The sequence below is a fragment of the Corvus hawaiiensis genome, chromosome 3 (genome assembly GCF_020740725.1).
Source record: "Corvus hawaiiensis isolate bCorHaw1 chromosome 3, bCorHaw1.pri.cur, whole genome shotgun sequence".
Classification (NCBI taxonomy): Eukaryota; Metazoa; Chordata; class Aves; order Passeriformes; family Corvidae; genus Corvus; species Corvus hawaiiensis.
The window spans coordinates 41,426,075-41,452,700 of record NC_063215.1 but is presented as its reverse complement, the minus strand read 5'-3'; the positions used below and the strand labels follow the sequence as shown (position 1 = coordinate 41,452,700).

Sequence of the window (26,626 nt, the reverse complement as noted above, 5' to 3'; positions counted from 1 at the left end):
TTAAGCTTTAATTTTTATTTCAGCTATCTGTACTGTGTAAGAAATTCCTTTAAAAAGTGTAAACAATAGTTTACAAAAGAGGTGAACCTCTCCCATCATTATAATTCTCTGTCTGCTGCTGTTATCCTGATCTCAGAGTCCCACAGAAGAGCTAAAGGCAGGATTTTGGAAATTACTATATCTAAAACTGAATTTCATTGCTGGCCTTTCAGAACCATTACTTGGCATTCCAGTCACACTACATAGTTATTATTTCTCTTTTTTTTTTTTTTTTTTTTTTTTTTTTTTGAGAAAAAAGACAGTAAGGAATTGGTAAAAAAGACTTAGCTTGTAAAAATTCAGAAAATTTATTGTATCTGAGTCTGGGCTATTGTGTAGCTATAGGCAGCTACATTTCATTGCCCTCCTGGTGTTCTACAAGAATATGATTCAAATAAATTATGTTGTATAAGTAAGCAGCATATTGGGTTCCCAGTAAAAGAAAAACATTGAAATACCGATTTAAGTTGAGCAGAGGATGAACAAGATGATTAGGGGTCAGGAGCAAATGCTCTTACAAGGAGACACAAAAAGCTGAGTTTTTCATCCTTAGGAAAAGGGGGTTTGGATAGGAGGTGGTGGGTGGAAGGCAATTTATTGATTTGTAAAGCAGTCTTATTGGGGGAGAGGTTATAGATAAGATGGACTCAGACTTGTCACAGATGTGTATGGTTGTAGGAATCAATGGACTGAGATTGTGAGGAAGGAAGCTTTTATTAGAAATAAGGATAAAATTTTCACAAGATAAATATTGGAACAAATTTCTAAGACAGGTTGTAGAATTTCTCTCCTTATTTTATTGAAGATTGGCATTGCTTTGAGCGAAGGGTTGCACCTCCAGGGGTCTCTTCCAATTTAGGTTTTTTTCTATGACTTTAACTTCTATTAAAAAATGCACAAAACGAAACCAACACTTCCCCCCCACCTGCAAAAATAAAAAAAAGCAAACAAGTGCAAACAACTGACAAAAGACAAATGGAAATCCTGTTTAACACATAATGACTAGAGTATGATGAATTTTAGAAGTTCTGCTCAAACAGAAGAGTTTTATGAAAGATACCTATTTGTAATCTGCAGTTTCTCTGTTTATTAAGTAACATGACTTTTAAAAACACTTGTTTTTCACTTCAGTATTTTGATTTCTCAGATAATCTGGCATTCTGATTCTCACTATAAATTATATTCACATATGAGTCATTTTTTAATGATGTGGAAGGTTTCCATATTCCTCCATCGCGGATTTCAGCAAGAAATATGCCCTTGCCACCAAAAATCCTGATGACATCCTGTGCTGCAGTAGGCAGAGCTGGTTCAGGGTGGGAATCCTTCCCCTCTGTTTATTGTGAGGCCACATCTGGGAATGCTGTGTCCAGTTCTGGGCTACTCAGTACAAGAGAGACATGGACATATTGAAGAGGGTCCAGTGAAGGGCTACAAAGATGATTTTGGGACTGGAGCATCTCTTTTGTGAGGAAAGGCTGAGAGAGCCAGGACTGTTCAGCCTAGACTGGAGAAGGGGGATTTTATCAATAAATAGAACTATCTGAGGAGAGGGGGGCATGAAGAGGACAGAACCAGGCTGTTATTGGTGCCCAGTGCCAAGACCAGAGGCACAGGTGAGTCCCTCTGAACATCAACAAATGCTTTTATTTTCACTGTGAGGGTGACTGAGCACTGGTACAGGTTGTCTAGGGACATTGTGGAGTCTCCATACTTGGAACTATTCAGAAGCCTTCTGGACATGGTCACAGGCAGTCAGCTTTTGCAAGCAAGGAGTTCACTCAGAAGGTCTTGATGGGGATGGGTGGATTTTTCTTTTGATTATTTTGAAGGAAGATACTCTTTAACAGGGAGCAAATGGTGCTAAACTTATTAGCTGTGACTCTCAAGTCTTTGGTTGTAACTGTTCTGCTCTGATGGCAAGAAGGAGGAATCATGGTACCAGCAGTGATGTGTTGTTTTCATCTAAATACCTAACAGCTAATACTGTCTGTCCCTATGTGGCAGATATTAGCATTTATGTTCCTAATAAACTCTGAACTTGAATAAATATAACCCGAAGTGATCTGGGCTCCCTGTTCTTTCAAATATAAAATAGTTTGGAAAAGAAATGAAATCTCCTGTTAAAAAAAAAAAAGTACTTATGTCCCTTGTAACTTAAAGTTACAGAAATGTAATTACGGTTTCTCAGTTCTCTAAGAAATTTTTTTTTAAAAAGATGACCAGTGTTTTTTTAAACAAACAAATTAACAAAAGCTTCAAAACCAAAGGCCAAAGTGTCTCATGGGCAGGGCAGAACACAGAACTTCCAATGATTTCTGTAAGCCTCCTCCTTCCCATCAGTGGTGAATGAGTCTGTTTTGTGTTTTCCTTTTAAACTCTAATTTTGTGAGGTGACAGGGAATTTATTGGGGAATTTTGTCTTAATTTGACCAAAACTAATTGTAATATTGCAAAATATTTCTATTCAAAATAAGGCTTTTAAAAATTGAAATGCAGCTATTAAAAGTTCTGTCAAATGGCAATGACTTATAAATATTAAAGTTGGTTTAGGTGGGGATTTTTGCATATGTGAACTAAAAATGGGGAATACAACAGCCTAGGATAGTATCAATTTCAATGCGACTTGTTAACTTTTTTTATTTTCTCTTTGTTCTTTGAGTGGATTCAAAAATTCTGAATCTGACCTATACTGAAAGTCTGCTCAGGGAAACTAAATGTCTTTTTATCTCTTTACTTCTTGTGTTGTTTCTTCAAAAGAACTGAGCAGGGACCCATTCAAAGCAACAAGATGACTCCCAGTGCCTTGAATAGTGCAGAATCTGTGCAGAATCTAGGAGAGACTGCTTGGCTGAAATCTGTGAATGGCTGGGCCCTTATGCTAGGATGAGTACCTGGACACTCTCTCTCCTAGGACTTCAGATTGTGGGACAGCAAAGGGTTGGTTTGTGGGTTTGTGTGTTCCAGTTTGTATTTTGCATTACAGGCACAAAGGAAACTGCAATCTTAGCATATGCCTACACAGTACAGGGCAGAAGCTAACTTGGCTGAACACCAGTGAAGGTAATGAAGGAAAATTGCAGTTGGGCTCAAATCAGCTGTCTGTTTTTCCCAACAGTATTCCACAAACTGAAATTTGAACTAGTTGCACTGAATTAACACAGGTTGTGTTGTCTTTGCTGCTCTTGCAACCTTATCTTTTCTAAATGTGATTAGCAAAAGAAAACAGCTCTCTAAAACAAATTTTGTAGGGTGGCTATGGAAGATGTAATATTCCCCCACAGCAGACCTAGACAAAAAAGCAAGCTTGAGCTCTGTTGCTTGCATTTAATTTACGGTCATAACAACTTGTCTTTTCAGTGATGCAGTTAAACCCACTGAGAAGGGTTAAGGAGAAAGTGCTAAGTAATATTCTGCAGCTTTGAAAGCTTGGCTTTTCTGTACCTTGGTGTTTTAGGGTTGTGTGTCTGTTCTTGTTAATATCTTTACTTTGTCTTTGAGAATAGTAAGGATGTTGGGGATTTCTTGTTCTCCCCATGTATTTTATAAGTATTACTGAGCGCACACAACATGCTGTCACAGTGAATGCAGGGTTCTCTATTACTGTGCTTAGCTATAGAGAGGATTATATTAAACTCTGTAACCTTGCTGGAGCACCTTTGTACATTGCTGCTATATTGATAATCTTCACATGATTCAGTTGCAGTTGAAAATATCTTATTCACAGCATTAACACTTTCAATCCCAGTAAAGATTAGAATCTTTGATATCAGGAGATGAGCCCCTCGATGGGCAGATAATTTTTCTAATTTTTTAAAATTTATTAGTGTGGTTCTTGCAATGGTTGCCTTGGACATTTCTTCACTTAGACATATACAGGGAATACTCATCAAGCCTAGCCATTCAAAAATGGGTAAAATAATTTATTGATGAATGAATTAGTGGTTAAGTATGGGGCTATTATGCTGTTTGATTGTCTACGAAATAGTGAATACTTTTGGAAAATACTTGTGTTCTAAAATAGATACACAAGAACATTTTGGAGTAATTAAGAAAAACATTCCCTAGTGTTCCCTATCCGCAAATTATCTATGAATCAGTGGATTGAAGCAGCAACGTAAGATGTGTTGACATTTTCTATCTGTCATTAATGCAGACCTAGTAACAAACAGCTTTCCTCTAAAATCTGATGTTAAATGCATAGAAAAATCATTGGAACTTATTGCCCTGTCTTCAATATTGCACATTATAAAATCAGAATTTTGGTGACATTTGCACTGCGTGTCTTTAAAGTAAAGGGAATCCAGTCACTAGAAAAGAATTCCAAGTTTGATTTCCTTTTCTTTGTCCATGATTATATTATATGCTAGTTCTTTTCCAAATCCTTGCTGTTTCTTGTAATTTAGTAGGAATTGTTTCAGGTAGACTGCTGACCCATTTCTCCATATATGTAAGACTTTCATCAAGCAATCAGTGGGAAGTTCTTGCAAGTGTTTGTATGGGACTATTCATTTGGGTCTCATGATTATGTCATCTGGTTGGCCTGCATCATGGCAAGTCTCACTGAGAATCTGCATGAGAGTCAGAAGGACAGGACAGGCTGTTCATAGCATCTTCCAGGTCTCTCTTCTGTTGTAAGTGCATGGGGTAAAGGTCACTGCAGGAATAATGTAGAACAAGAAGTGGTGTAATATAGTAGGGAGAACTGGCTCTGCGTGACACTTCATTTGTGTGTTTTATTTTTTTTCTTTCTTAGTTAAACTCTACAGCATTTTCTGTGTGCCCATTTTCCTCTTTAAAGGATATCCACATTTCTTCCTGCAATTTCATGAGTTTTAAAATAACCTCTTTTTTTATTCTTTTGTCTCTGCCAAGTCTGTAGGTGATATCTTGGGAACTTTTACTACCCTTCAGTAGAAGGGCAGGAATATTCAGGCTAGTACCACTTTGGCCTTTGTGTAACTTATGCTATCCAGTAGAAAAAAAGTAAAGGAGTGTATGTGAATTACGCCTAGATTTTGAGTCTTTTTCACACCAATGTGCTGTTTCCTTCTAAAAGTCCAGAAGGTGAATTCCCAAAGACTATTTAAAGTTTCAAGGCTTAGCTGTGTTCAGAATGCTGCAGCTTGACAAACTAACATCCCTTACTCTGAATGCTTGGTTTGAAAACTTTGAAGAGGATTAGGTCATGGCTGCTTTTGCCAGTTTTAGTGATTCCTTGATGGGGAAAATCATTTCATCAGTGAGAACTTTGCTGATTATATATCATAGCACATTATTGTTTCCATATTGCTGTGGAAAAAATGGTTGTCTTAAAAGCCTGAGACTTTCAGTTCAATTTTATTCTGCGGTACATACTGTTTGCTCTGTTACATTCAAATCTAAATAATTTAGTGATGGACATAAATCTAGCAAATTCCTCTGTATTAGTTTCAGACAAAGAGCCCCATTTCTTGAATTGTATTTCTCTAAAGAACAAGCAGTTAAGCTGTGTATTAAAAAGTATAGGAACTTGGACTTAAAAGTGAATAGTGTATGTTTGCCATTTTTGCGTATTATGGGATCGGTTGCAATGGTTATGTTTGGGGGGGGTATTTGCTTTGTTTTGTTTTTAATATAACTTTGAAGTTGGAAAACTATATATACTGGTCTTGATTTACTTTTAATTTTATGTCAAAATGTAATGTAATCCATTACTTTCAGTTGTGCAGTTGATAGACCGATTTGCAAAAGATGCATGAAACAAACAAAAAACATTCAACAAAAACTGTAAAAAAAATTACTTATGAAAATATTAAAAAAATCATAAGCACTAGATTCCCTATCTGTCTGTATAATTCTTTAATTACTACATCTTGCATCATCTGTTTTAACACCCTCTCAGGTAATGTGAAGAAAATACTACTGCCATACTGCACTATAATGTTGAAAGGGATCTGACACATTTTCTGCTCTCTTCCCTGTGTTTTAGTGACTCAAGCAATGTCTGAGAAATTAAATTTGGCCCTAGTCTCCAGATCACTAGAAGGAAAAAAGTAGTGGTTTAAAGTGGTTAACTTCTTAAAATGTTTATATCTTCAAAGAACTTTATAGTTTCCTGACTAGGTTTAGTTATGAGTAAGTATCATTTTGTTTAAGGCATTTTCTGTTGATATTATTTAACTTGGGAAGGTGACCCTGCGCTAAATTGCAATGTGTAATTTGAATGCCCATGGGCTGCCCTTCATCGGTTTGATTGGAAGAGATTATCTGGATTTCTAATATACTTTAATTACTCTGCTTATATAAATTGTCACATTAGAATCTTCTTAACTGTTGAGTCTGTTCTGTCAATGATTCACTAACAACAGGAATATCCTAGGCTCTTCCACTGAGATTTGAAGATTTATACCACCAATGAAAGGACTGGAATGGCTCTATTTAAACCTACTGTATCTTCAGTAGGAAAGAGTATGTGATCTGCTTCTACCCAGGCAGTGATTGATGTGTGATAAATTGAAAGGATCTGTAGCCTTTTTTATTTTGGTAAAAGGTGTTTTTTTCGATTAAGGCAACACAATGCAAAATATGTTTTAAGATGTTTGGGGGTAATGTATTCCTGATGTTCATGTGGCAAAAAACCAAACAAACACAGGGTAGGATTTTCAGGTGGAGGAAGGTAGAGTATCTTTTAGCAATGTTAGCTACAGTTTTACAGAGAAGCTGTTGTAATTGAAATCATAGAATGGATCAGGTTGGAAGGGACCATAGTGGGATCATCTGGTCCAACCTCCCTGCTCAAGCAGGATCATCCTAGAGCCTATGGCACAGGACTGTGTGCAGAGAGTTCTTGAATATCTCCAGTGAAGGAGACAGCACAACCTCTCTGGGCAACCTGATCCAGTGCTCGGTCACTAGTACAATAAGGAAGTTCTTCCTTATATTCAGGTGGAACTTCGTGTGCATCAGTTTCTTTCTACAGTGTTGTGGTGATGTTGGCTTCTTTGACCTTTTACTCCTGGGTATCTCTCTGCCTGACAGCTCTGTTCAGATGAGCTTAAAGGTTACCAGCACTTGGAAGAATCCTGCTCTCAAATGGTGTAGGGGTCTTCCAAGATGTAATGGTCTGATGACCTACAGTAACAGGTCCAGCTCACCCGCAGCTCATTTGACACATGCAGCATATGTGTCTTGTACAACAAACCGCTCTTGCCTCCTCTCTGGGATTTTGTTTCCTGTTAACCTACAGAAAATAGAAAGGATTGAATCCAGCGTGTGTCTAGTGGGCCCAGAGATATCTAATTTAGAGTCATGAAAACAGAAATCTGTGTGTTCAGAACCACTGCTGAAGATGGTGTGCCTAAGTGCCTTGGGGTTTGGTTTTGTTTTGTTGTTTGTCATTTAAATCACAGGCAGCAGCTGGAATGATTAAATATCTGCTCCCTAGTGGTTAGTATGTAATATTGGGAGAGAAGAATGTCATGGGCTCCATTCCTTGTTCTGGATTTCACATTTTTATCCAGTACCTGAGTTAATGTAGAACCCACAATCAAGAGGAGAGCCTGAGCCCCAAAATAGTATCAAAAGTGGACCCAGGTGCCCTTCACCCTGATGCTCTGATTCATTGGTTGTTACATTAAAAAAAGTGTATTCTGTGTTTGAAAATGCAAGTAGCTACTGCTGCACCTTATGCAACCTGCTGCTTTTTTTTTGGTGTGGATTAGTCATGTTCAGATTTCTGGGCCCCAGTAGACAGAGACTGTGAGTCAGATGCTCAGCTCAAGGCTTTTGTGTAGATCAGTTGCAGACGCCTAGGGAACTTTCTGGTCAAAAGAAGGTGATCTGACTAAGTGAGCAGTTTGGGAATTATTATTCAGGAGTCTGATACCTGTTTGTGCCCTGCTTTTTAACCATTACATCCTTGTATCTCCTTGGATCTCATCCAACATCTAAGACACATCACTTTCTGTATGCTTCATGTTGTGCCTGATGAAGGCATGTTGTAACACTGATATTAATGGTGTTGTACAAGTCTGCTATAAAGAACTTAAGCACCATGGGTGAATTTAAGCATTTGATAAAAGTCCTGCATATTAGAGTTCTGAGAAACATCCCTCTTCCCTTGGTAGCCCTCTCTACCCCATCACACAACTCAGTAATCATCATACACATTCATAACCAGGCATGTTGTTTGGACATCCTTTTTTGAGTAAACATTTAAACACATGGCTTATTAAAGCAAATTAAAATGAAGAGAGAACACTAAAACATCATTTAATAAATACTGAACTGATAGGGGCATGTTGATGTTTGATAATATTGTCATGATTTTTCCAGTTCTGCATATACGCTCTGCTGTACAGCAGTACAGCTCTGTGGTGGTGCTACTGCTATTATTATGGCTTACACAGTGCTGACACTTACATTATAAACTGTGGGATCTTTTTCTGAGTGTTTCTTTTAATGGATGGGAAAATTTATTTTTGGTCTTAATTTTCTCATCTTGCTTAGCTTTTTGAAATGTACTCTTTAGTTCCACAAAGATGGGTGAAAATTCTGTGCACTTTGAGAGTTCCTACTGCAGTCATACCAGTCTCAGTATACTGGGTGCTATATAAAGGGTTATAAAAAAGAAATTGTATCCCAGAGAGCTTAGAAACAGATGTAAAAGAAGGCTTGGATGTTTGAATCAGATTTGGGTAGAATTTAGTCACCTTCCTCCATGCATGTCTCACTGAAACAGACTGAATGTGGAAATGTCTTGACAGTGTTTAGGTGACTCCGTTTTAAGCACCCAACTTTCCTAGGTACCAAAACGTGTGCCCAGAGGCATTAAGGCTGTTTTCATAGACCTTAGCTGTTTAGCATCCAACTTAGGCACTTTGAGGCCATAAAGTAGATGTTCTAGCACTTAAAATTCTTGTAAGCATGCTATCAGTGCCCTTACTAAACATGCTGATAACCAGTTCCGTGCAGAGTTCTGCCACTCTGCGCACCTGCATTCATAACTGGGGCCAAGAGAAAGGAGGTTCACCTTTTCACACATTAGCTCAGATGGTCACAATCCTTCGCCAGTGACCAGAAAGCCAGGAGCCTTTACCATGAGATGCCTGAAACCCAAATCTGTGACTTGCCACCACTCTCTACGCTGCACCACCATGCAGCTAGTATGCCATTTCTGTGAATCCAGATCCATTTCTTTTGCATGAATCTGCATTTGTAAGAGAGGTAGGATCATACAGTTTGTTACTTGTATCTTGGCACAGTGCTATGATACTGCATTGAAAGTAGACTTGAACCTATATGCAACAATTTTGGTTTTGCCTTTGTGAGTGTCAGTACTACAGTTCAGACTGAAACTACCTTTTCTTTTTCAATGTTTTAAAAAATCCTGTATAAAAGTATTTGATTCACTCTAAAAATGTGTTTTCCTTCACACTTTGAATATTTTATGGTATTATAAGTGGTTATAATTCAGACAAGTTACATGTATTTAGTGTTAACTGCATGTTTAAAGCACAGACGAAAATTAAGTAAATGTCTAGGAACAAATTACTAAGTTGAACAGTGAGTTTGTCAACATGGGAATTGGTATCCATAGGGATCAATGAAATAAGTGCTATAGTTGCAATTTGCTATAACATGTAATTAAATGACATAATAGTCAACTAGTTGAATACTCGGATTGGATTTTCAAAGGAATATGGGGGGCACACGAGGACCTTTCTCAGCTTAATCTTGGATAGACTTAGTTACTGGAAATGTGTGTGGCTTCTGCTGAAACCTTGCTTGCAGTTCAGCATAAATAGTGGTTCTAGTGGTGTGACAGGAAGAAATCAGTACAGGTATTAAAGAAGTATTGGTGTTTTATGGCATTTGAAGAAAGTGAAATTGAATGAGTAGTTTTCAAGTAATTCTGCAATGCTGTTTGCTAAATACTGTTTGGTCACTAAAATCTGAGTCTACCGCTTGTCAGAGACTGGATGTTTCTTGTCTTGAAACACCTTGGAATCCCGCTATCCGTGTCTGGTGGGAGGGGCAGGCTGGGCTTTGCTAAAGGTGAGGCAGTGCCCTGCTCCACCTCCAGCCCCCCCTCAAGCCCTGGTTGAGCTGTCAGTCATGGCATCATGTGGGGACCTGAGCAGAGGATCAATATGGGCCTGGAGCAAGGGCAGAGGAGGCCAGGAAGTTGACAAGAGGGCTGGAGCAGCGCCCCCATGAAGACAGGCTGAGCAAGTTGGGGCGGATCAGCCTGGAGAAGGGAAGGTTGCGTGGAGACTTCATGGCAACCTTCCAGTATCTGAAGGGGCCTTCTGGGAAGCCAGAGAGGGACTCTGCATCAGGAACTGTAGTTATAGGATAAGGAGTAATGGGTACAAACTGAAAGAGGGGAAATTCAGGTTACACATTAGGAAGAAATTCTTTACTGTGAGGGTGGTGAGACACTGGCAAAGGTTGCCCAGAAAAATTGTGGATGCCCCACAGGTTTTCAAGACCAGGTTGGATGGGGCTTTGAGCAACCTGGTCTAGAAGGAGATGTTCCTGTCCATGGTAGGGGTGTGGGAAATAGGTCATCTTGAATGTCCCTGCCAAGCAAAACAATTCCATGATTCTATAAACTGTGTTGATAATGATATAAAAAGAGGGAGAATGTTTGGAAGGGAAATTTCCAAATTTAAATATTGTGCAAGTTCCATTGATTTGCAAAGGGCACAAAGCACTTACTACATCTCTTTGAATCTGGTTGTGATGGTGCTTTGCTTCCTTTCCCTTTGCCTGAGTTTTTCTGGAAATAACTGATGATTGTAGTTGAAATTCTATGCATCAAAACCATTTTACCATTTTAGAAATACTCATATATCTCTTCCCAATCTCCCTAGTTTTATCCAAGCATGTTGGTACTTCAGGTGGTGGTTTTTAATTATTGTTTCAACATCAAAAGGTCATTCAGGTCCTTCAAAAAGACTTTCTTGAGCTTAATCTTGGCTGTACTGGGCAGCTGAGATTTGTAGATGTTGGCTGGCCTGCCTTAGACTGGGAGTCGAGGAGCTGGGAATACTGTCTGTGAAGAAACCAGTATCTGTATTCATAGCCTGTGAGACCCTGAGGGTGGTAGCCCCTGGCAGTGCTGGTAGGAGAGAGGTCTTCTCTCATGTTGGGGAGTTCTGAACCCTTGTAGATCAAATTAAATGACATTGAATTAAGTCTGTATGCTAATATGCATCCAGTGCAGATTACAGACTAGTAGTGACTTCAAAGTTTCCCTTATATAGGCAGGCTGATGAATTTTGTGTTTTACTCTTCTAGCTTGACCTAAAGTTTGGCTCTGTTTTAGTAATGCAGGCTTGCAAGGGCATATTTTATGATTACTGTATCTACATCCAGATGAATGGCTGCAGTTCCTTACCCTAGGTGTAGGATATAGAAAATAATCCTGTATGCTACTATTATACCTACACATCCAGCACAATCCTCGTTCAAGTAGCACAAGCATTCCCTTCTTTAATAAACCCAGGGTTTATATGATCTGATGGCAAAATGAAAAAAACCCCACATCTCTTTATACAAAAATAGGACATTCATTATTTAAAAGAAGTCAAAACCACACCAAGTTTTTACCAATGCAGTGGGGCAACTGGTGGTTCCAGAATTCTTAACAGGATGGAAAATTAAATGTATAAAGTTTTAGAAATGGAGTGATGTTTGATGGTATGCTTGTCTAGTGTTAGAAAAATGTAGAAACCTGAATAAAAAGTAAAATTGCATTTATTCATATTTTTGTAGAGTTAAAAAGTGTGCTTGTTGGTAGAAGTAGCTGGCTACATCAGCTTCAGGATATATTGATGCCCCATCGATTCCAAGCATTTACCTTATTGCAAGCATTTGTGTAGGTTACTATGAATAAACATAAATACTGATTTGTACGTGTTGCCCTTCCACTGACACGGAGATATATTACCTTACTTTGGAAGTCTGTACACCCTTCTACTTTGCATAGATGGCTAAAGGAGATGCAAGGCACCCGTCTTTGGAGAGGCAATTTAGAGGAGAGAAAAAGGTCTTTGTGCAATTTTACAGCGTAGTTTGGATGTAAGTAGGGCAGAATTTGGTCCCAGAAGTTTTAGTCTCTGCATTATGAGGCATCATGCTTTCCTCTCCTAACAAAATAGAACAGAAAAGCCCTTTGTTTTTACTGTTAAACTTTTTCATTTTGTAATAGGCAAAAATAATTTTTTAATTTGTCTTTAGCCTTGCTTTTACCTTTTCATCATTTGACCTCTAGACCTCACTATTTCTACACCCTTTTCTTTGTCCTTTTTTTAATAAGGGGATGCTCCCAAAGAAGTGCTGCATGACTTTTTATGCTAATCTTGCTTCTATTTCAGTTCATGTTGACTTGGAGAATATGCCTTGTAAATAGGAATACCAACTGACATACTGAATATAATCCTCAGTTTCTAAGCATTGATTGTTTTCACAGCATCCTTAAAGGGTAAGCTGTCTTACTATCCAAATATCATGGCTGGGAAACTGAGGCTAACAAAGGCTGTATGATTTATGTGAAGCCACAGAGGGAATAAGTGCTGGGTTTAGAATTCCTGGCTTCTGTTCCTGTGTTTGGACTCATGCTGTCTCTCAGAGAAATCCTTGATTCCTCCTAATGCTGCATACCTTTCCTTGTCTGTTAAATGTAGCCATTCGAAAAGTATCTGGTACTCAATTCTCTCTGTCTGTCCTATTGAAACTAATGAATGCCTGCAGGCAGGCATAAGGTATCGTTACCTTTGACAGCCAGTATGTTTTATGTTTTAAATTATGTGTTGGGCAGAATTTTTGGATACTAATTTGATATAATGAGATGCGCTTCTAATATCAACTGTAGTACAGGAAGGCCTTGCAGCCAGCCTACTCTTTATTTAAAATTATTCCATTTCAGATGTCCTAATGAGTGCTGTGAGTTGTGTAATTCTTTCATAATTTTCCCCCATTCCCAGAAGGGAACTAGGAGCTGGAGTTTTTTCTATTTTTGTTTTGGTTTATTTAAAATTAGGGTAAGCATAAAATAAAGATCTAGGGAAAGATTTTTGTGAAACAGTTGATATTGTGGGAATGGCAGTTAAGAAAAAAGCATTGTAGTCTAGAAATGTTAGTGTTAAGGCAATTCTCAATGCCTCTGCAGTTTGCCATTATCTTATAAATATCGTGACTCTGACTTTACAGTGCTGTTTATAGAATTTAATAAAGCAAATGTAATAATGCTGCCTGTGCTTTAATGCACAATCTCAATTGGGTTGACCAGAAGATAAATAGGAACAGGAATGATAGTGCGTTCCTACAGATTGTTTTTAATAAGCATGTTATTTAGTTGATCAGCCTGGTACTGTAATGCCTCCTATCCTGCTCTACCAGACAAATTTATTAATGTCCCCCCCCACCATTTCTCTGAGAACATTGATTCCCTGCAGACATATCTCTATTAAACCTCTAGAAAGTCGCAACTTCCAAATTAGATTAAGTAGCAGGAATGGTACTAGAAGAATCAAAGAAAATTGAGTGCATTATTGAATTCATGCCACATTGTCTGAGGAAGAGATGGGAGTTATGTATAGTGGTAACTTTTGTCTTTACTGTACTAACAAAGCTGTGGGCATTGCTGTCAAACCTAATTGTCTGCAGTGCATCAGGATAAAATGAATCTTTTATCTAAACTCCTACCTAGTGAGATTTTACAAGTGAGAAGTGGATTTCAGAAAGAAGCTTTACAATTGATCAAAATCATTTGCCATTGTTTGCTGTACACAACTCTATCCTAAAAATCCTAGTGACAACAATTTTAAAGAAGCACCTGGCTTTGGATTGGAAGCAGACTTGCTTGTCATGCTAGCAGTTGCAAAATGCAGATATTCATTTTAAAGCTGCCAATTTCTCATTTTGATCTGACATATTAAAAAGCATATAATTAATGGTTGACATTAGTAATTAACATTAACTTTATGGTGCTTAATATGCCATCATTCATCCATCAAATAACTGGTATGCATAATGTCTTTGCATAAAGGTTTTAATTGCTCAAAATGATCCTTCAGTTCTCAGGCTCTGTGGTTTAAAGTAGTAGTAAATGCGTTTTAAAAAGATGTGAATTTTTCATTTATTGAACGTAAACATTGTTTTTGTTTCTCCCTAGGAGCGTGCACGAACGTGTAAGCCAGGGACTTCAGCTGGGAAACACAGCCCCAGACGCACAGATTCCATTAGTGGCTAAAGAGCACCACCTTGCTGTTGCCAGTGCTCTCTGGAGAAATTTCTTTCCCTACTTGAAGAGCCAGAGAATGTCACAGACACCGCCTTCCCCTCAGCTTGCTGATGCAGCTGCAGGTTAGCACTGACCCTCCCTGCAACCTGCTGGATTTGGTGCTATTCTCTGCATCACAAACTTTCAAGGAGTTTGTATTTTGGGATATTTCTCCTTCCATTGAGTGATTTACATATGTATAAATGCAAAAAGTGGAATCTGTGCTAAATGTTTTGACACAAAGAAATATTGTAGTGTTGAATTCTTTAATAGAATACAAACACATTGAGAACGCCAAAGGGGTTTGAAGCTATACAAGCCTGACTTCTTTTTCACTACTAGTCACAGATTATAATCAACATACAAGTTTTATACAATATAAATAAGAATACTGTTTATCACTATATCCAGAATTTACTTGGTTTTGTAGAAGTTTATTGAACTGTTCATAATGGCTGAGATTCAAACTAAATTTTTAAAAATATTTTTCATTTGAAGGCAATTTTTAAGAGGTTGCTTACTTGAGTGTTGCCTATTGCTAAACCCTTATATTCATGGTCATAAAACTATTTCATAATCCATTCTAATTATTTGTCTTGCTTTACACTGAAGGCTTTTAATCTTGAAGTACAACATTCCATATGTGTGTGAGCTCCACATGCAATGAGTCAGCTTGGCAGTGCATAGAAAGACACCCCAGTTTGATCTTTAACATCAGTAGCTAACACTGTATTGTGTAGTTACAATGAAATCTTGTATCCAGTCAACTAAAATTCAGAGGAGTGAAACATAAAATATTTTTTCCCATCATGATATGAATTAGATACAGTTACAAGCTCAGGAGTACTGAGTTGGTAGTAGAAAAGCTAAAAGATCCTTCGTTTGAAGCAGCTCTGTGGTAGTTAGGAGGCAGCATTAATGAAAGGGGCAGTGTGCAACAGTAGTGGTCTCACACCGCTGAAACGTATGAGGAACAGCAATACAAACCAAAGGAGGAAGTTGTTAATGTCAAAACTTTCATTCATTTCCTACAGTGACATAGCTTTTTTATTTTATATTAGCACTGTGAAGTAGCAAGAGCAGCAAGCTATTATAAACTCCTCTGAGAAGGAGGGGAGTGCAGTTGTGACCTGCTTTATAGAGATGTGTTAGGTAGCACTACAGAGATAGGCAAACCTTTCCCACGCTGCTTGAGTTTCTCGCCTTAAGGTTGCAGCCCAGAGGAGAGAGAGAGCAGCTGTCACAGCTCTCCTGCTCCCCCTGCCAGGCAAACAGCCTGGGCCTCACAGCACTGTTCTATCTCCCATTTCTCCCCAACTTCTGTTATGGCTGATGCTGCAGAAACGAGGTGACAATCTGGAAGAAGGCTGGCACAAATTGTTTCCTCAGCTAAGGCAGAGTGGGGACTCTGTATGACCTTCTTGTTTATTCTGAGGCACGTAAGGAAGTGGAAAGTCACTCATGGCTTAAGATAGTCTGTCCCTGTACTGTTAATGAAAACAATTTCATTGTTGTTTCTGAAAATTAGCCTTTCCTGTCTAATTCAAAGTCAGCTGATCAATGCACGCAGGTTTATATTTATTTTAATATTATGTTTAACTTGAATTGGAGAGTTTGGGAACTAATGAGCCCCTTTTTCATTGCCGTCCAATGAGGGCAGTTTTCCTGACTCATTTGGTGCTTCTCATTTCCTATAACCTAATAACTGCCCAGCATTTAAAATTACATTTAATTTCTGAGTTTTAATGCACTTGTCATTTGCAATATTAAGAATGCATTATATTTTTTTATTCTAGTAGTGTTGGATACTACAGATTCAACAGTAGACCTAACAGAAACAGATTATGCTTCATTAACAAAATTCTGCACAAAGTACTGCCCCTGTTTCTAGATCTGCAGCTGTTGTTTGGTGATCCTTTTCAAGAGTAAATTCTTCTGTAGTGCCTTATTTATATGGTAACTTTTGATACAGGAAAGTCTTCTAAAAATAGAAAGGTACCAGCTTTTACTGAGTGAATTCTTTCCAGATACAGTTTTTCACTGTGAGAAGTGTGTAGAAACAACAAAACAAATAAATAAAACTCAACCCAGTAAAGCACAGTAATGCTTAAGTGTACAGGGCAAGATAGAGTGGATGGAAGTAAGAAAGTGAAGTCAAGAAGACAAAAAGGCAGGTTTTAAGACATGTTTTGTATTGCAGAGGGGGTAAAACTATGCCTTCAGGATTTATAAACTGTGGTTTTGTGAATCAATTTAAAATTGCATACGTTAGGATCCATTTTTCCTCCTTTGCTGCCTGTGTGTCTTGATGACTTACAAACTGCTTGGGATAGAGGCTACATTTTTAATGTGGGTACAAACACTCTGTTAGAACAGTTTCCCTGTTAATTGAGATTTCTGGTACTTCCAGACTGCACATTATTAATTGTAATAAATTTTCATTACTTTTTAGTGGAACCGGGATTATACTGAGAAATTATTAACATGGTGCCATGTTCTTCTCTCTCTAAAAACAGGTTTTACTCTCTTAGCTTTGGATATACCCAGCAAAGCCCTATCAGATCTCCAGCCACAGCCTGTTCTGTCAATGATGAGGCTGTTTGGATGGGATGACATGGTGTGGCCTCAGCTGGTGTCAAGATATCTAAGTCATCTAATTCAAAACAGGTGAAAAATTGCAACTGCTTGTTCTTCCAGTACCTTTTCATCCTTCATTAGACTTGAGGAAAATCTTGCTTCAGACTGTAATGTTTCATTAAAATGGTCCAGATTCTTTAGATCTTCTCAAAGAGGGTCAGCTAGTGCAGATTGCCCAGGACAATCCAGTCAAATTTTTATACACCTGAGAAATTTTATTTTCACTAAGTAAGCCTCTGTGAACCTAAGATGGATGGGTGGTGGTTGTTTCTGTGGTATGCTTTTTTTTGCCTGCCTTGCCCGCTTCTGAATCAGGTTTTGGAAGCAGGGGAGGTGAGAAATGAGAGAGAAAGAGGGAATATTTCTGTGTCGGACTGTATTTGAAAGTGAAAAATGTTGCACATTTTTAGGGTACATAGTGTACTAAGGACAGTAACTGTAAATCAGGATATGGTACAGATTATTTAAGTGTGATTGACAAAGATGAGGCTATGGCCTTCTTGCAGGGAGGTGTTAGAAGAGGTTGAATTTAGTTCCTTGTGTGTCAGTTTGGAACTTGGGAAAGGAGTGTTGAGTCCTCTGCTATATTTCTCTTTTATGATTTTTATAGGATGAGTTTCATTCAAGCTTGCAGATACCTGGCATGTGCTGAATGAAATAAGAGTATTGTTTAGGTGCTTTAAGTTAATTACCAATTCTCTCAGTAAATGCTCAAGTAGGTGATTGAAAACAGTTACTTAAGTATTTGTTACCAGTATTCATTAAGCACCTGACATAGTGTTAACAATGTATATACATAGATGCATGGTTTTCCTAGCTCAGATTCCTTGTGAAAGGACAGTGAGTACCTAAGGTAAGATATTTTTGGTAGAATACAGAGGTATCATACTAGAAACACTGTTGTCTTGAAAACACTATTTTTGGAGCATGATTCATGTACTTACTTATCTTAGGCAGTTGTAGAGCAAAAGTTATCAAAGTATCTAAGTGCTAGGATCTTAAGACTTCATGGTTACTGTGCTCTGACAATATTCACATCAAACATTCTCAGTTAAAAAAATTGTTTCCAATACTGTTATACCCTGCAAGCTCTGGCAACATACACACGAGCTTTGGAATTTCTTCTGCAGTAGAGCCTAAAATATCCTCTCCAGATCCATGTCGTGTAGTACATGATAGTGGTATAACCTGTCTAAACTAACTCTGAGCATGTGAATAAGCTCACTGTTTTAAAAAGGACCACTTGCCATGCTTCTAGCAGGTAGTTATTCTACTTTCCTTTCTGAGGATTAGGAGCATATTCCTTTCCAGTTCTAAGAAGATGCCTAAGTGGTCCACCTACCAGCCAGCAAGAGAAACAGGAGTGAGACTACAACAGAAAGTGGTTTTGTGAGCCTTTGGGACCAAGTAGACTAGCTGTGTACATCAAGATTACATGAGACTGAACTTGTTTATATGTTACTGCAAGGAGCATTAAGTCCATAGGCAACCTATTTGTTCTCTTTTGGTCCTGGAATTCAGTGTTAAATTTTTTTTATTTGCTTCCTTACTTATTTTGTCAGTAGTACTTCAGCAGGGATGTTCAGACAAAATATACAGGTGTCACTGGTTTTAAGTAAATGAAGCAGAAAAAACCCTCAACTTCATTAATGTTATTTAGTGAGAAGTAGAATCCAGTTTGGTTTCCATCTGGACCTTTGTTGACATTCTGTTGCAAGCATGAGTAAAAAATCAGTAGAAAATAAGTAGATTTACATGTACATATATCAAGAAAGAGTACAAGCATTTTTCATTAAAGTTGAAGTATCCAGGACTGACTAGGGAGGAAGTATCTCAAATAAAACACATAACTATTTTCAAAAAACTTCCCTGGCCTGAAGCACACATGCGGCTCTTTTGATAGTAATTGGGAACAGAGTGCAGAACACACCTGCTGTATTTAGCAAGGAGTTTCTCCAGAATTAATGATGCAAGGTTGATATGCTTGGGAAAATGACTGCAGCATCTACTCATGGTAGTGAGGCAAGTAAAACTTCGGGAATACAGAGCAGCAGAGTACAGGGACTGTGCATTGTGTGACTCTGGTCTGACACCTGACTGGTAGAATGGTAGCAAGTGTTTGAAAGCATATATAGCAAATTCGTGTGGGAATGTATATACTTGTGTGTGTATACCTACCCAAATGAGTATGTCTGTAAGTGTACTGCCAAGTACAGCAGTTTCCTTTCTCATCTCCAAGATGACCTTTTATGTTTCCCTTTTGGATCTGTTTCAAACATGGCATATCTTTATTTGCTAAAGCAGACCTTCTCTTCTCCATCTTTAATGTAGTTAGAACTAAGCAGACTTCAGAGTAGCATGGGGCACCTGGGCTGGCTTTGTATGAAAGGCTGGAGCAGCTTAAGCAGTGTCAATATGAAGTACCAGGCTGATTCAGATAAACTATTTCCAGCATTGTACATTGTCAGTTTAGGTAATGCAGTCAAATCATCCATTGTTAGAGTAAGGCATTTCCCATTATGTGAATTTTCCTCCCTCTGTTTTATGTAGCCAAAACATACTTACACGTGTTTATGTGAATCTCCAGCCAAATGAGAGACACTGTCACCTTTCTGCCTACTTTTATTAGATCTCTCTACCTTTTTTCTTCCTCTTCTACCTACACAGTTCACTGTGTGAAGCTTTTTCTAGCATGGGCTATACATCCTACGAAGCTTTGACAGTACGTTCGTGGTTTCGCTGCGTTTTGCAAATGTTCCTCGATCAACCAAGTGGCGCCTTGGCCAAGACAGATGCTGAGAGAACAGTTGGTAAGTGCTCACATTTCCCTCATGTTTGCAGTAACGGGGCTATATTGCAAAGCTGGCAAACATTTTCAGCTAATTACAAAATGTATTTTTGTTTGTATTCCTTTACTTTTACCTAATTACAAAATGTGTTTCTTTACACTGCTTGTGCTATTTATTGATAGTTTGCCTGCTCTGCATATGACAAATTTATCACAAACAAAGATAAAAGAGCTTGTTTCCTTGGAAGCAAAGAATAAAAACTTGCTCCCAAGGAGACAAGTTATTTTTCCCCCATGGAGAAACTGCTCTAAAAAAAGTGAAAATCTGAAGTAAATACTCAGAAATCATGCTGTGAATGGCCTAAAAGAAAAAAAAAAAAGGGGCGGGGGGCTGAATCTAGCTGCAATTAATTCTCCCCTTTTTTATACTGGATATTTTGCTTTATTAGAGCAATACTTCATCCCTTCTTCTAAAACCACTGCAGTTCTAATTATCTATAGAACACGTCTTCTAGTCATTATTTCTCATACATGTTTTCCAGATTTCAAAAAAAAAAAAGAAAGCCATCAGCTTGTTTATCCATACGTAATACTCTTCATTCTCTTACAACTTGTATCAGAAAAATAATTGGTTTGGACTTACATTCTTTGTCTGGAGAGATGCAGTTGGTTGCCGAATACTTGTGTTTTAGGTATTTTAAAATGGTGTTTTACTTTATCATTTTGGGACTAAATTAAATCTAAAAGCTGTATGCTGTATTTACTGATGTGCTCTCTTGTAATAATCAGGAAAAGCCTACATGGAGCAGCTGACTGAAATGACAAGACTGATTTTTAAACTCTCAGAAGTAGAAAACATTCTTTTAAAGGCTAATGTTGGACAGTCAGTTTTCAAGCAAGACCCAGAAAATGCTCTTGTCCAGTTCATTAAGGTACTGTACATCTGTCCCTGTGTTAGTTTCATAGGATAATTTTAGTGAAAAGAGACTATGTATCAGATTTAGAGTGCTGAAAAAGAAATGACTCACAAAAGTCTCATGAGAGACCTAGTAAGCTGATTTATATTTATTTCAATGTTTTTGTTTTCTCAGGCTGTTGGTAGAACTTACAGTGATCTTCAGACACTCCCTGAGAAATCTGCCATGGTAGCAAAGACTCTGGAGTATTTAGGTGATGTATTAAAGTACGTAAAACCCTATCTGAAGGCAAAAGGACCCCCAGAAGGTCTGCAGCTTACATATTGGATCATAGGTAATTATTTTACAACCTCTTTTCTTTTAGGAAATAGTTTTAAGGAATCAGTAAAATAAACTTTTAATACTTTTTTTCTCCTCTATACTATCCATATATGTATTTCCTCTATACTATTTAATGTTTGAAAAAAGAAAGCCACCAAGATACCGCAGTTAGATATTTTTTTTTCCCCAGATTTTCTCTAGATCCTGATGTATAACCTCTTTGTGATTTTTGTTTGTGGGGTTTTTTATTACCCCTGCAAATCAGTATTTTCAAAAGTAAGGTGTTTTCACATCTTTCATTACTGAAAACCACCTGTTTTACCTAAACAAACTCAGAAACTGTGACAAGAGTTGGCTTCTGGCTATTTAGCTGTAGTGAGGATTATTGTAACTCATAGCAGTTCCTAAAGTTACAGCAATTTATGCCCACAGTGGATCTGGTCTTCCCATAGAGGGTCATGAGATCTTTTCATATGAGGTCTTTTGTTGTCTCCTTCCTGTGCCTGCTCATTTTAAACAGAAGTGGTGAGCTCTGAGTTTTTCCTATAGAACATAAAGGTTAGGTGTATACCGTTCTGAAAGAATTCCAGGTTTTGAACCCTGTGGATTGAGACAACCTGCAGCTTTGGTGTTAGGTATCCAAGCTATGGGGCATAGCCTGGCTCACCAGAGAAAACACTGTAGTAATCACTTATTTGAATGATTGCTTCAATCACTGTAGTTAAGTTAGAAATGGAAGTGCAGCCAAGGAGTCATAGCATTCAGCAAACTGTAGGCAGATTTGGTTAGGGCCAATGTGGAGGGGTAAGGTAGAGTTTAAAACTCTGGTTTTAGGGAGTTTAGGAAAAGGTTTTTCACCCAGAGTGGGGTTGGGCACTGGAACAGGCTCCCCAGGGAAGTGGTCACAGGACCAGCCTGACAGAGTGCAAGAAGTGTTTGCACAATGATCTCAGGCACATGGTGTGACTCCTAGGGGTGTCCTGTGCAGGGCTGAGAGTTGGACTTGGTGATCCTTGGGGGTCCTTCTTAACTCAGGGCATTCTGTGATAAGCAGTATTATGACAGGCTACATGGTGTGTAGTGGAGTTATGGCAGTGGCCAAGTTGGCTCAGGAATGCATTTTGCTTCTTTTGCAAACTGCTTCTCTGACATACACTCTGTGCTTTACTAAAATGCAAATCTAGCATTTATTCATTAAGTGTGGAACCACTGATAGGGTGGAAAAAGAAGAGTGCTTTAATTATCAACGAATGTGCCAGTCTGACCCACTTACCTTTAAAAATAGGGTAAACCTTATGCATCTTAAAAGAGAGGTAATGATTTGCATGCATACACAGTTTACGTCGTGATTCTAAGGAGCACAGAGAAAGCATGACCAAGATGCAAAAGGTGCATTAAATGTACTGGAATTAGAGTTTTGTAAGATACTTTATTTTTATATTGTGAGATCAGCATACTTTGATACACAAGATCAAATTAATCGTTTTTAGGTATCCAGAAGAGGGTTGAAGCCTTGGAAAGTAATTTTAGATTGGTATTTTCCTTTTTAGATTGGTGTTGTCCTTTTTGTTCTTTGCAGTAGGAAACGATTAATCTTCAGTCATGGTGTTGTGTGCAAGAAAATGTCCCTTCTTTTTATTTAAGGAAACATAAAGGAGGTTTAAAAGAAAAAAAAATCAAGTGTATTTCAATCACTGCTTCACATTCTGTGGGCTTGTTAAATTACAAGGACAAAGCATGAAACTTAACAAATCTAAACACCTCCAGTCTGTAGTCAGATTGTGTCTTGTACTGTCCCATACATCACAGCAGTGATAATAGAAGGAGTACTTTTAGCTGGAATGACCATGTTTCTTTCAAAGCAGGAAGCTTAGACAACATTATTAGGAGTATTGTTAGGTGATCGTTCTCTTTCTCTATGATTGATCATTGTGTTTTCTTTCATTCCACAAGATTAATGTTGTTTTGCGTTGTTTTTAGAGATGATAATGAATGACTTTTATAGATTAATAATATCTTGTAACAGCCTACTTTTGATTTTCCATTATTTTCAAAGTCTTAAACATGTCTCCTTGGGATATTCCTGTATTTTCAACCCAGCAAACTTTTTCTTGCCTCTAATTAAAATACAAAGTTTAAAATGTCTGTGGAAACTACTACATAAGAATCTTGTTTTATTTAATGTGTATTTTGAGTATTAACACTTCTGAGTATGGAGTTAGTTTTTCATGAAAAATTACACCTCATCTGCAATAAAGATGTTTCTCAAAGTTGGGGTATTTACACATCAACACCTTTTCCTTTTTTGGTTTTTTTTTTTTTGCAAGTCAAAAGAACAATATTAAAACTGGCTCAAAGCTGTGCAAGTGATACACTATTGTGCTGAAAACAAGAAAGATGTTCTCTGAGGCTCTCAGTTTGTGAACTGGGAGCCCCACAAAGACCTGGCAAGACTGTGCTGGTTAATGGAGTTGGCTGCCCTTTGTTCTTCTTAATCTGTTGAAATTAAATGCAATTTGAAGGATATTTAATGTTTTGCTAACATTGAATTGCTGTGTGAGTAGTTGCTGATGTGGTGTTGCCACAGTGGTGTTAAACAAATGTGAAGGGAAGGCAAAGGCAGCATTTCTCTGTAAAAGGGATGAATGCACACAGCAAGGTCAATGTTCAAGTGCATGTGTGCTGATTGCAATAGGGTTATGGATCACGTTTAGTTAAGTTTTCTGCAGGGATCTAAGAGATTCATCCTTTCTTCAGCATTGCTGTACTTTTCCTAAATCAGCTTCGCTTGCCTAAAAACTTCTAATTGTAATGTGTTGAATTAATTTAGTATTTCATTTTGGTCAACTGTAAGTGGACTTTTGGGTTGTTTTGACTGGGATTTTTTAAAAGGATGCCATGGAATGAGTACATGGAAGTGAGACAATTCAGTTGCTCTTACTACTCTCACATTATGTAATTTAACATAATTGCCTCTTTAGGCTTTCTTAATTTTTTTCCTAACTGTAAATTACTTTGGGATTTTTAAAATTTTTTTCAACAGGATGTCTGGTAAAATTCTGTGCACCGATACTGGCTACTTCTAAGGCACAGCAACTCTTGTTTCGCATTGTGGATTGCTTACTGCTGCCACACTCTGTGCTTCAGCAGGACAAGGAGCTGCCTGTGGCTTTGCTGTCTGCCATTCAGGAAAGCCTGCCTCTTTATCTCCAGGTAAATATCACAACTCTATTATCAGCACACAAATGTATCTTCAGGAAGAGATTCATATTGCAGAGGATGTTTTCTTTTTCTATAATGGGAACAAGCGTTGACTGAATTTACAGAAGCAGCAAGAAAAGTATTTTTCTTCTTATAAAAGTGGAAGGAAAATTGCCACCCTTTTGGCTTTCCTCATTGCAGGCAGCCATGCAGTGGTACACTCCAGAGCTTCTGGTCTCTTTGCTGTATATGGAAAACTTTTAGCCAACCTGCTGGTTACACTGGTCTCCAATGTGACAGAATTCTCAAACAGTGCATCAAGTAATCATAATAAGTAGTGAGACAACAGAGCAAACAAATACTTTAAATCATCCTTGATTTGGCTAACTGTAGACAGTTAGAGATGAGATACCCTTTTTTCATCGCTCTTAGGAACAAAAGAAAATCCTTCATGTATTATACCACTGGTTTATCTTAATGCTTTGAGAATATGTTTTGATAAATCATGTTCCTGCTGCTTATGATTTCATGACTAAAGCCTTCTTGCCCATTATTCCTCCGACTCTTCCCTCAGTTTCCCTATGACTCTTGAATCTCTGTAAGGCCTGTTGATGCTGTAGAAAGAGACTAATTTCTGCTGGTGAGAAAGAGAAAAGATTGTATTTTGAAAATAAATAAGTTGACAAGTTTTCCTTGTAAATCCTTGGGTCTTTTTTGCTTACCATTTTCTCTTCTCTCTTAGTCTTCATTTTGATTGCAGTCTTAACTCACTACTTTGGAGGATTGTATTGTGAAACAGTACAGTAGTGACATTGTTAACATCTCTTGGATTTATTCCTTTCAAAAACAGTTCATTGTGATCGAAGGCATGTCCTGTGGAAGTGAATATGGATATATAATGCTGTGCACAGTATGACTTGCTTTGTTGCTCTGTTGGCATTTTCAGAAGCTGTGTACATGTAGGGCCATCTGGACAATGGTAATAGTACAGAGTGTGTCTGTTTGCTAATTTGGTATTTCAGTTGTACAGACAGATGTAGTCTTCAGATGAAACCACCTGAGTTGGTTTTGAAGTCTTGAGTGTTGTGTACCCTTGTTTCCTGGTTTATTTGCCAGATTCTGACTTCCTGACCTCACTTTTGTACTCTTCATCAGTCTGCTGCATTGTCCATGTCCTTTCCAGCTAAGCTAGATGATCTTTTTTGACCAAATATTTTATTTTAGACAAACACTGCTTCTAGAAAACAAGTAATTCTTTAATTTGATAAACACTGTTGGGGAGAAAGGAGGAGAATTCGTGAGTAATTTTTCCTGTTTCAGTATGGGACTTTTGCATTTTATTAATAGCTTGGTTCCAACATTAAGTGCTTCAAAGTGCTTCATTCATTCAAAAATACTTCTTTCTCTTTTATGTGGAAAAGTGGAAAAATTCCAATTTAGAATCAACTCAAACCAAATATATTTCAAGATCAGTTTAAAAACAAACTCTGCTGAGATCCTTTGAGACTGAATGGATTCTAGGCACTCTCTGGCATCTCAGGTTATTGTTTCACAGTTGGCTTAAAGCTAAATTCATTCCCTTTCACCACCATACGCATTCCTATTTAATTTGCTTTAATGATTCTGTGAATAGCCATTTGTGACCTGAATCAAATAGTAACTAGCCTCACAAAACAAACAAAACCCAAAACCCCAAATGGGCAAATCAGAAAAGTGATAAAACAGTATATGTGGGAGGGAAAGCATGTAAATGTAGTGGAAGGGAAGATGGAGAAACAGAATTCTTTGGGAATAACCTCACCTTGACTAACTTAAACTGCAGGTGAAATGTGTGATGAGGTCCCTCTTGGGTAGTTGCCCTGTGCCTGGTGCTCATTTGTGGAGGTAGAGCACTGGTATTTTAGTGCAGGAGCCTTAATTCACCCCAGTGTTAGACAAACATTGTTCTCTAGATCTGTCCCTGTTAATACTCCAGCTTACAACTTAATCCTTTGGCATTTACATGAAAATAGAGAAAAAGGAATTTGGAGACCATGCAAAATATCTTCTCATACATTCAAGTTCTTTATTCACAGTCAAAGTATAAAAGCCCTTGAGTGGAATTTCTACTCAGCAGCCTTTCATTTTTTAATTTTTTTTTTTTTTCTTCTGTCTTCTGAGAAGTTCCAGGCTCCATCTTTCTTCTTCTTCTTCTTCAGTTCCTACAGTGTGGGCTTCTCCTGATTTGTTCAAAAAAACTATTTCAGATCCCAGAAAACATTTTAGTTTTGCTAGCAATGACCTGAAAAAACTTCCCTCTTTCCAGAGTTTTTAACAGCTACTCTTAATGTGGTTTACTTGATCCTTTTTGTGGGTTTTAAAGGGGTTTTGAAATCAGTCCTAGGACCAGTTAATTTTACATATCCACTGATGCAGCAATTTTATGAAATCCTATAGAATTCTTGAATTTTT

At 37.8% G+C, this 26,626-nt stretch overlaps 1 protein-coding gene across 2 annotated transcripts in view; it reads left to right on the top strand.

The window, feature by feature from the left end:
- Positions 1–26,626, top strand: part of MMS22L (MMS22 like, DNA repair protein) — a 90,940-nt gene that overhangs the window by 51,583 nt on the left and 12,731 nt on the right. For both annotated transcript variants that reach the window (XM_048297185.1, XM_048297183.1), the window contains exons 15-20: positions 14,204–14,394; positions 16,828–16,978; positions 19,616–19,758; positions 20,526–20,668; positions 20,828–20,987; positions 24,018–24,187. In XM_048297185.1, coding sequence (XP_048153142.1) covers positions 14,204–14,394; positions 16,828–16,978; positions 19,616–19,758; positions 20,526–20,668; positions 20,828–20,987; positions 24,018–24,187 — 958 coding nt within the window. The remainder of the gene's footprint in view (positions 1–14,203; positions 14,395–16,827; positions 16,979–19,615; positions 19,759–20,525; positions 20,669–20,827; positions 20,988–24,017; positions 24,188–26,626) is intronic.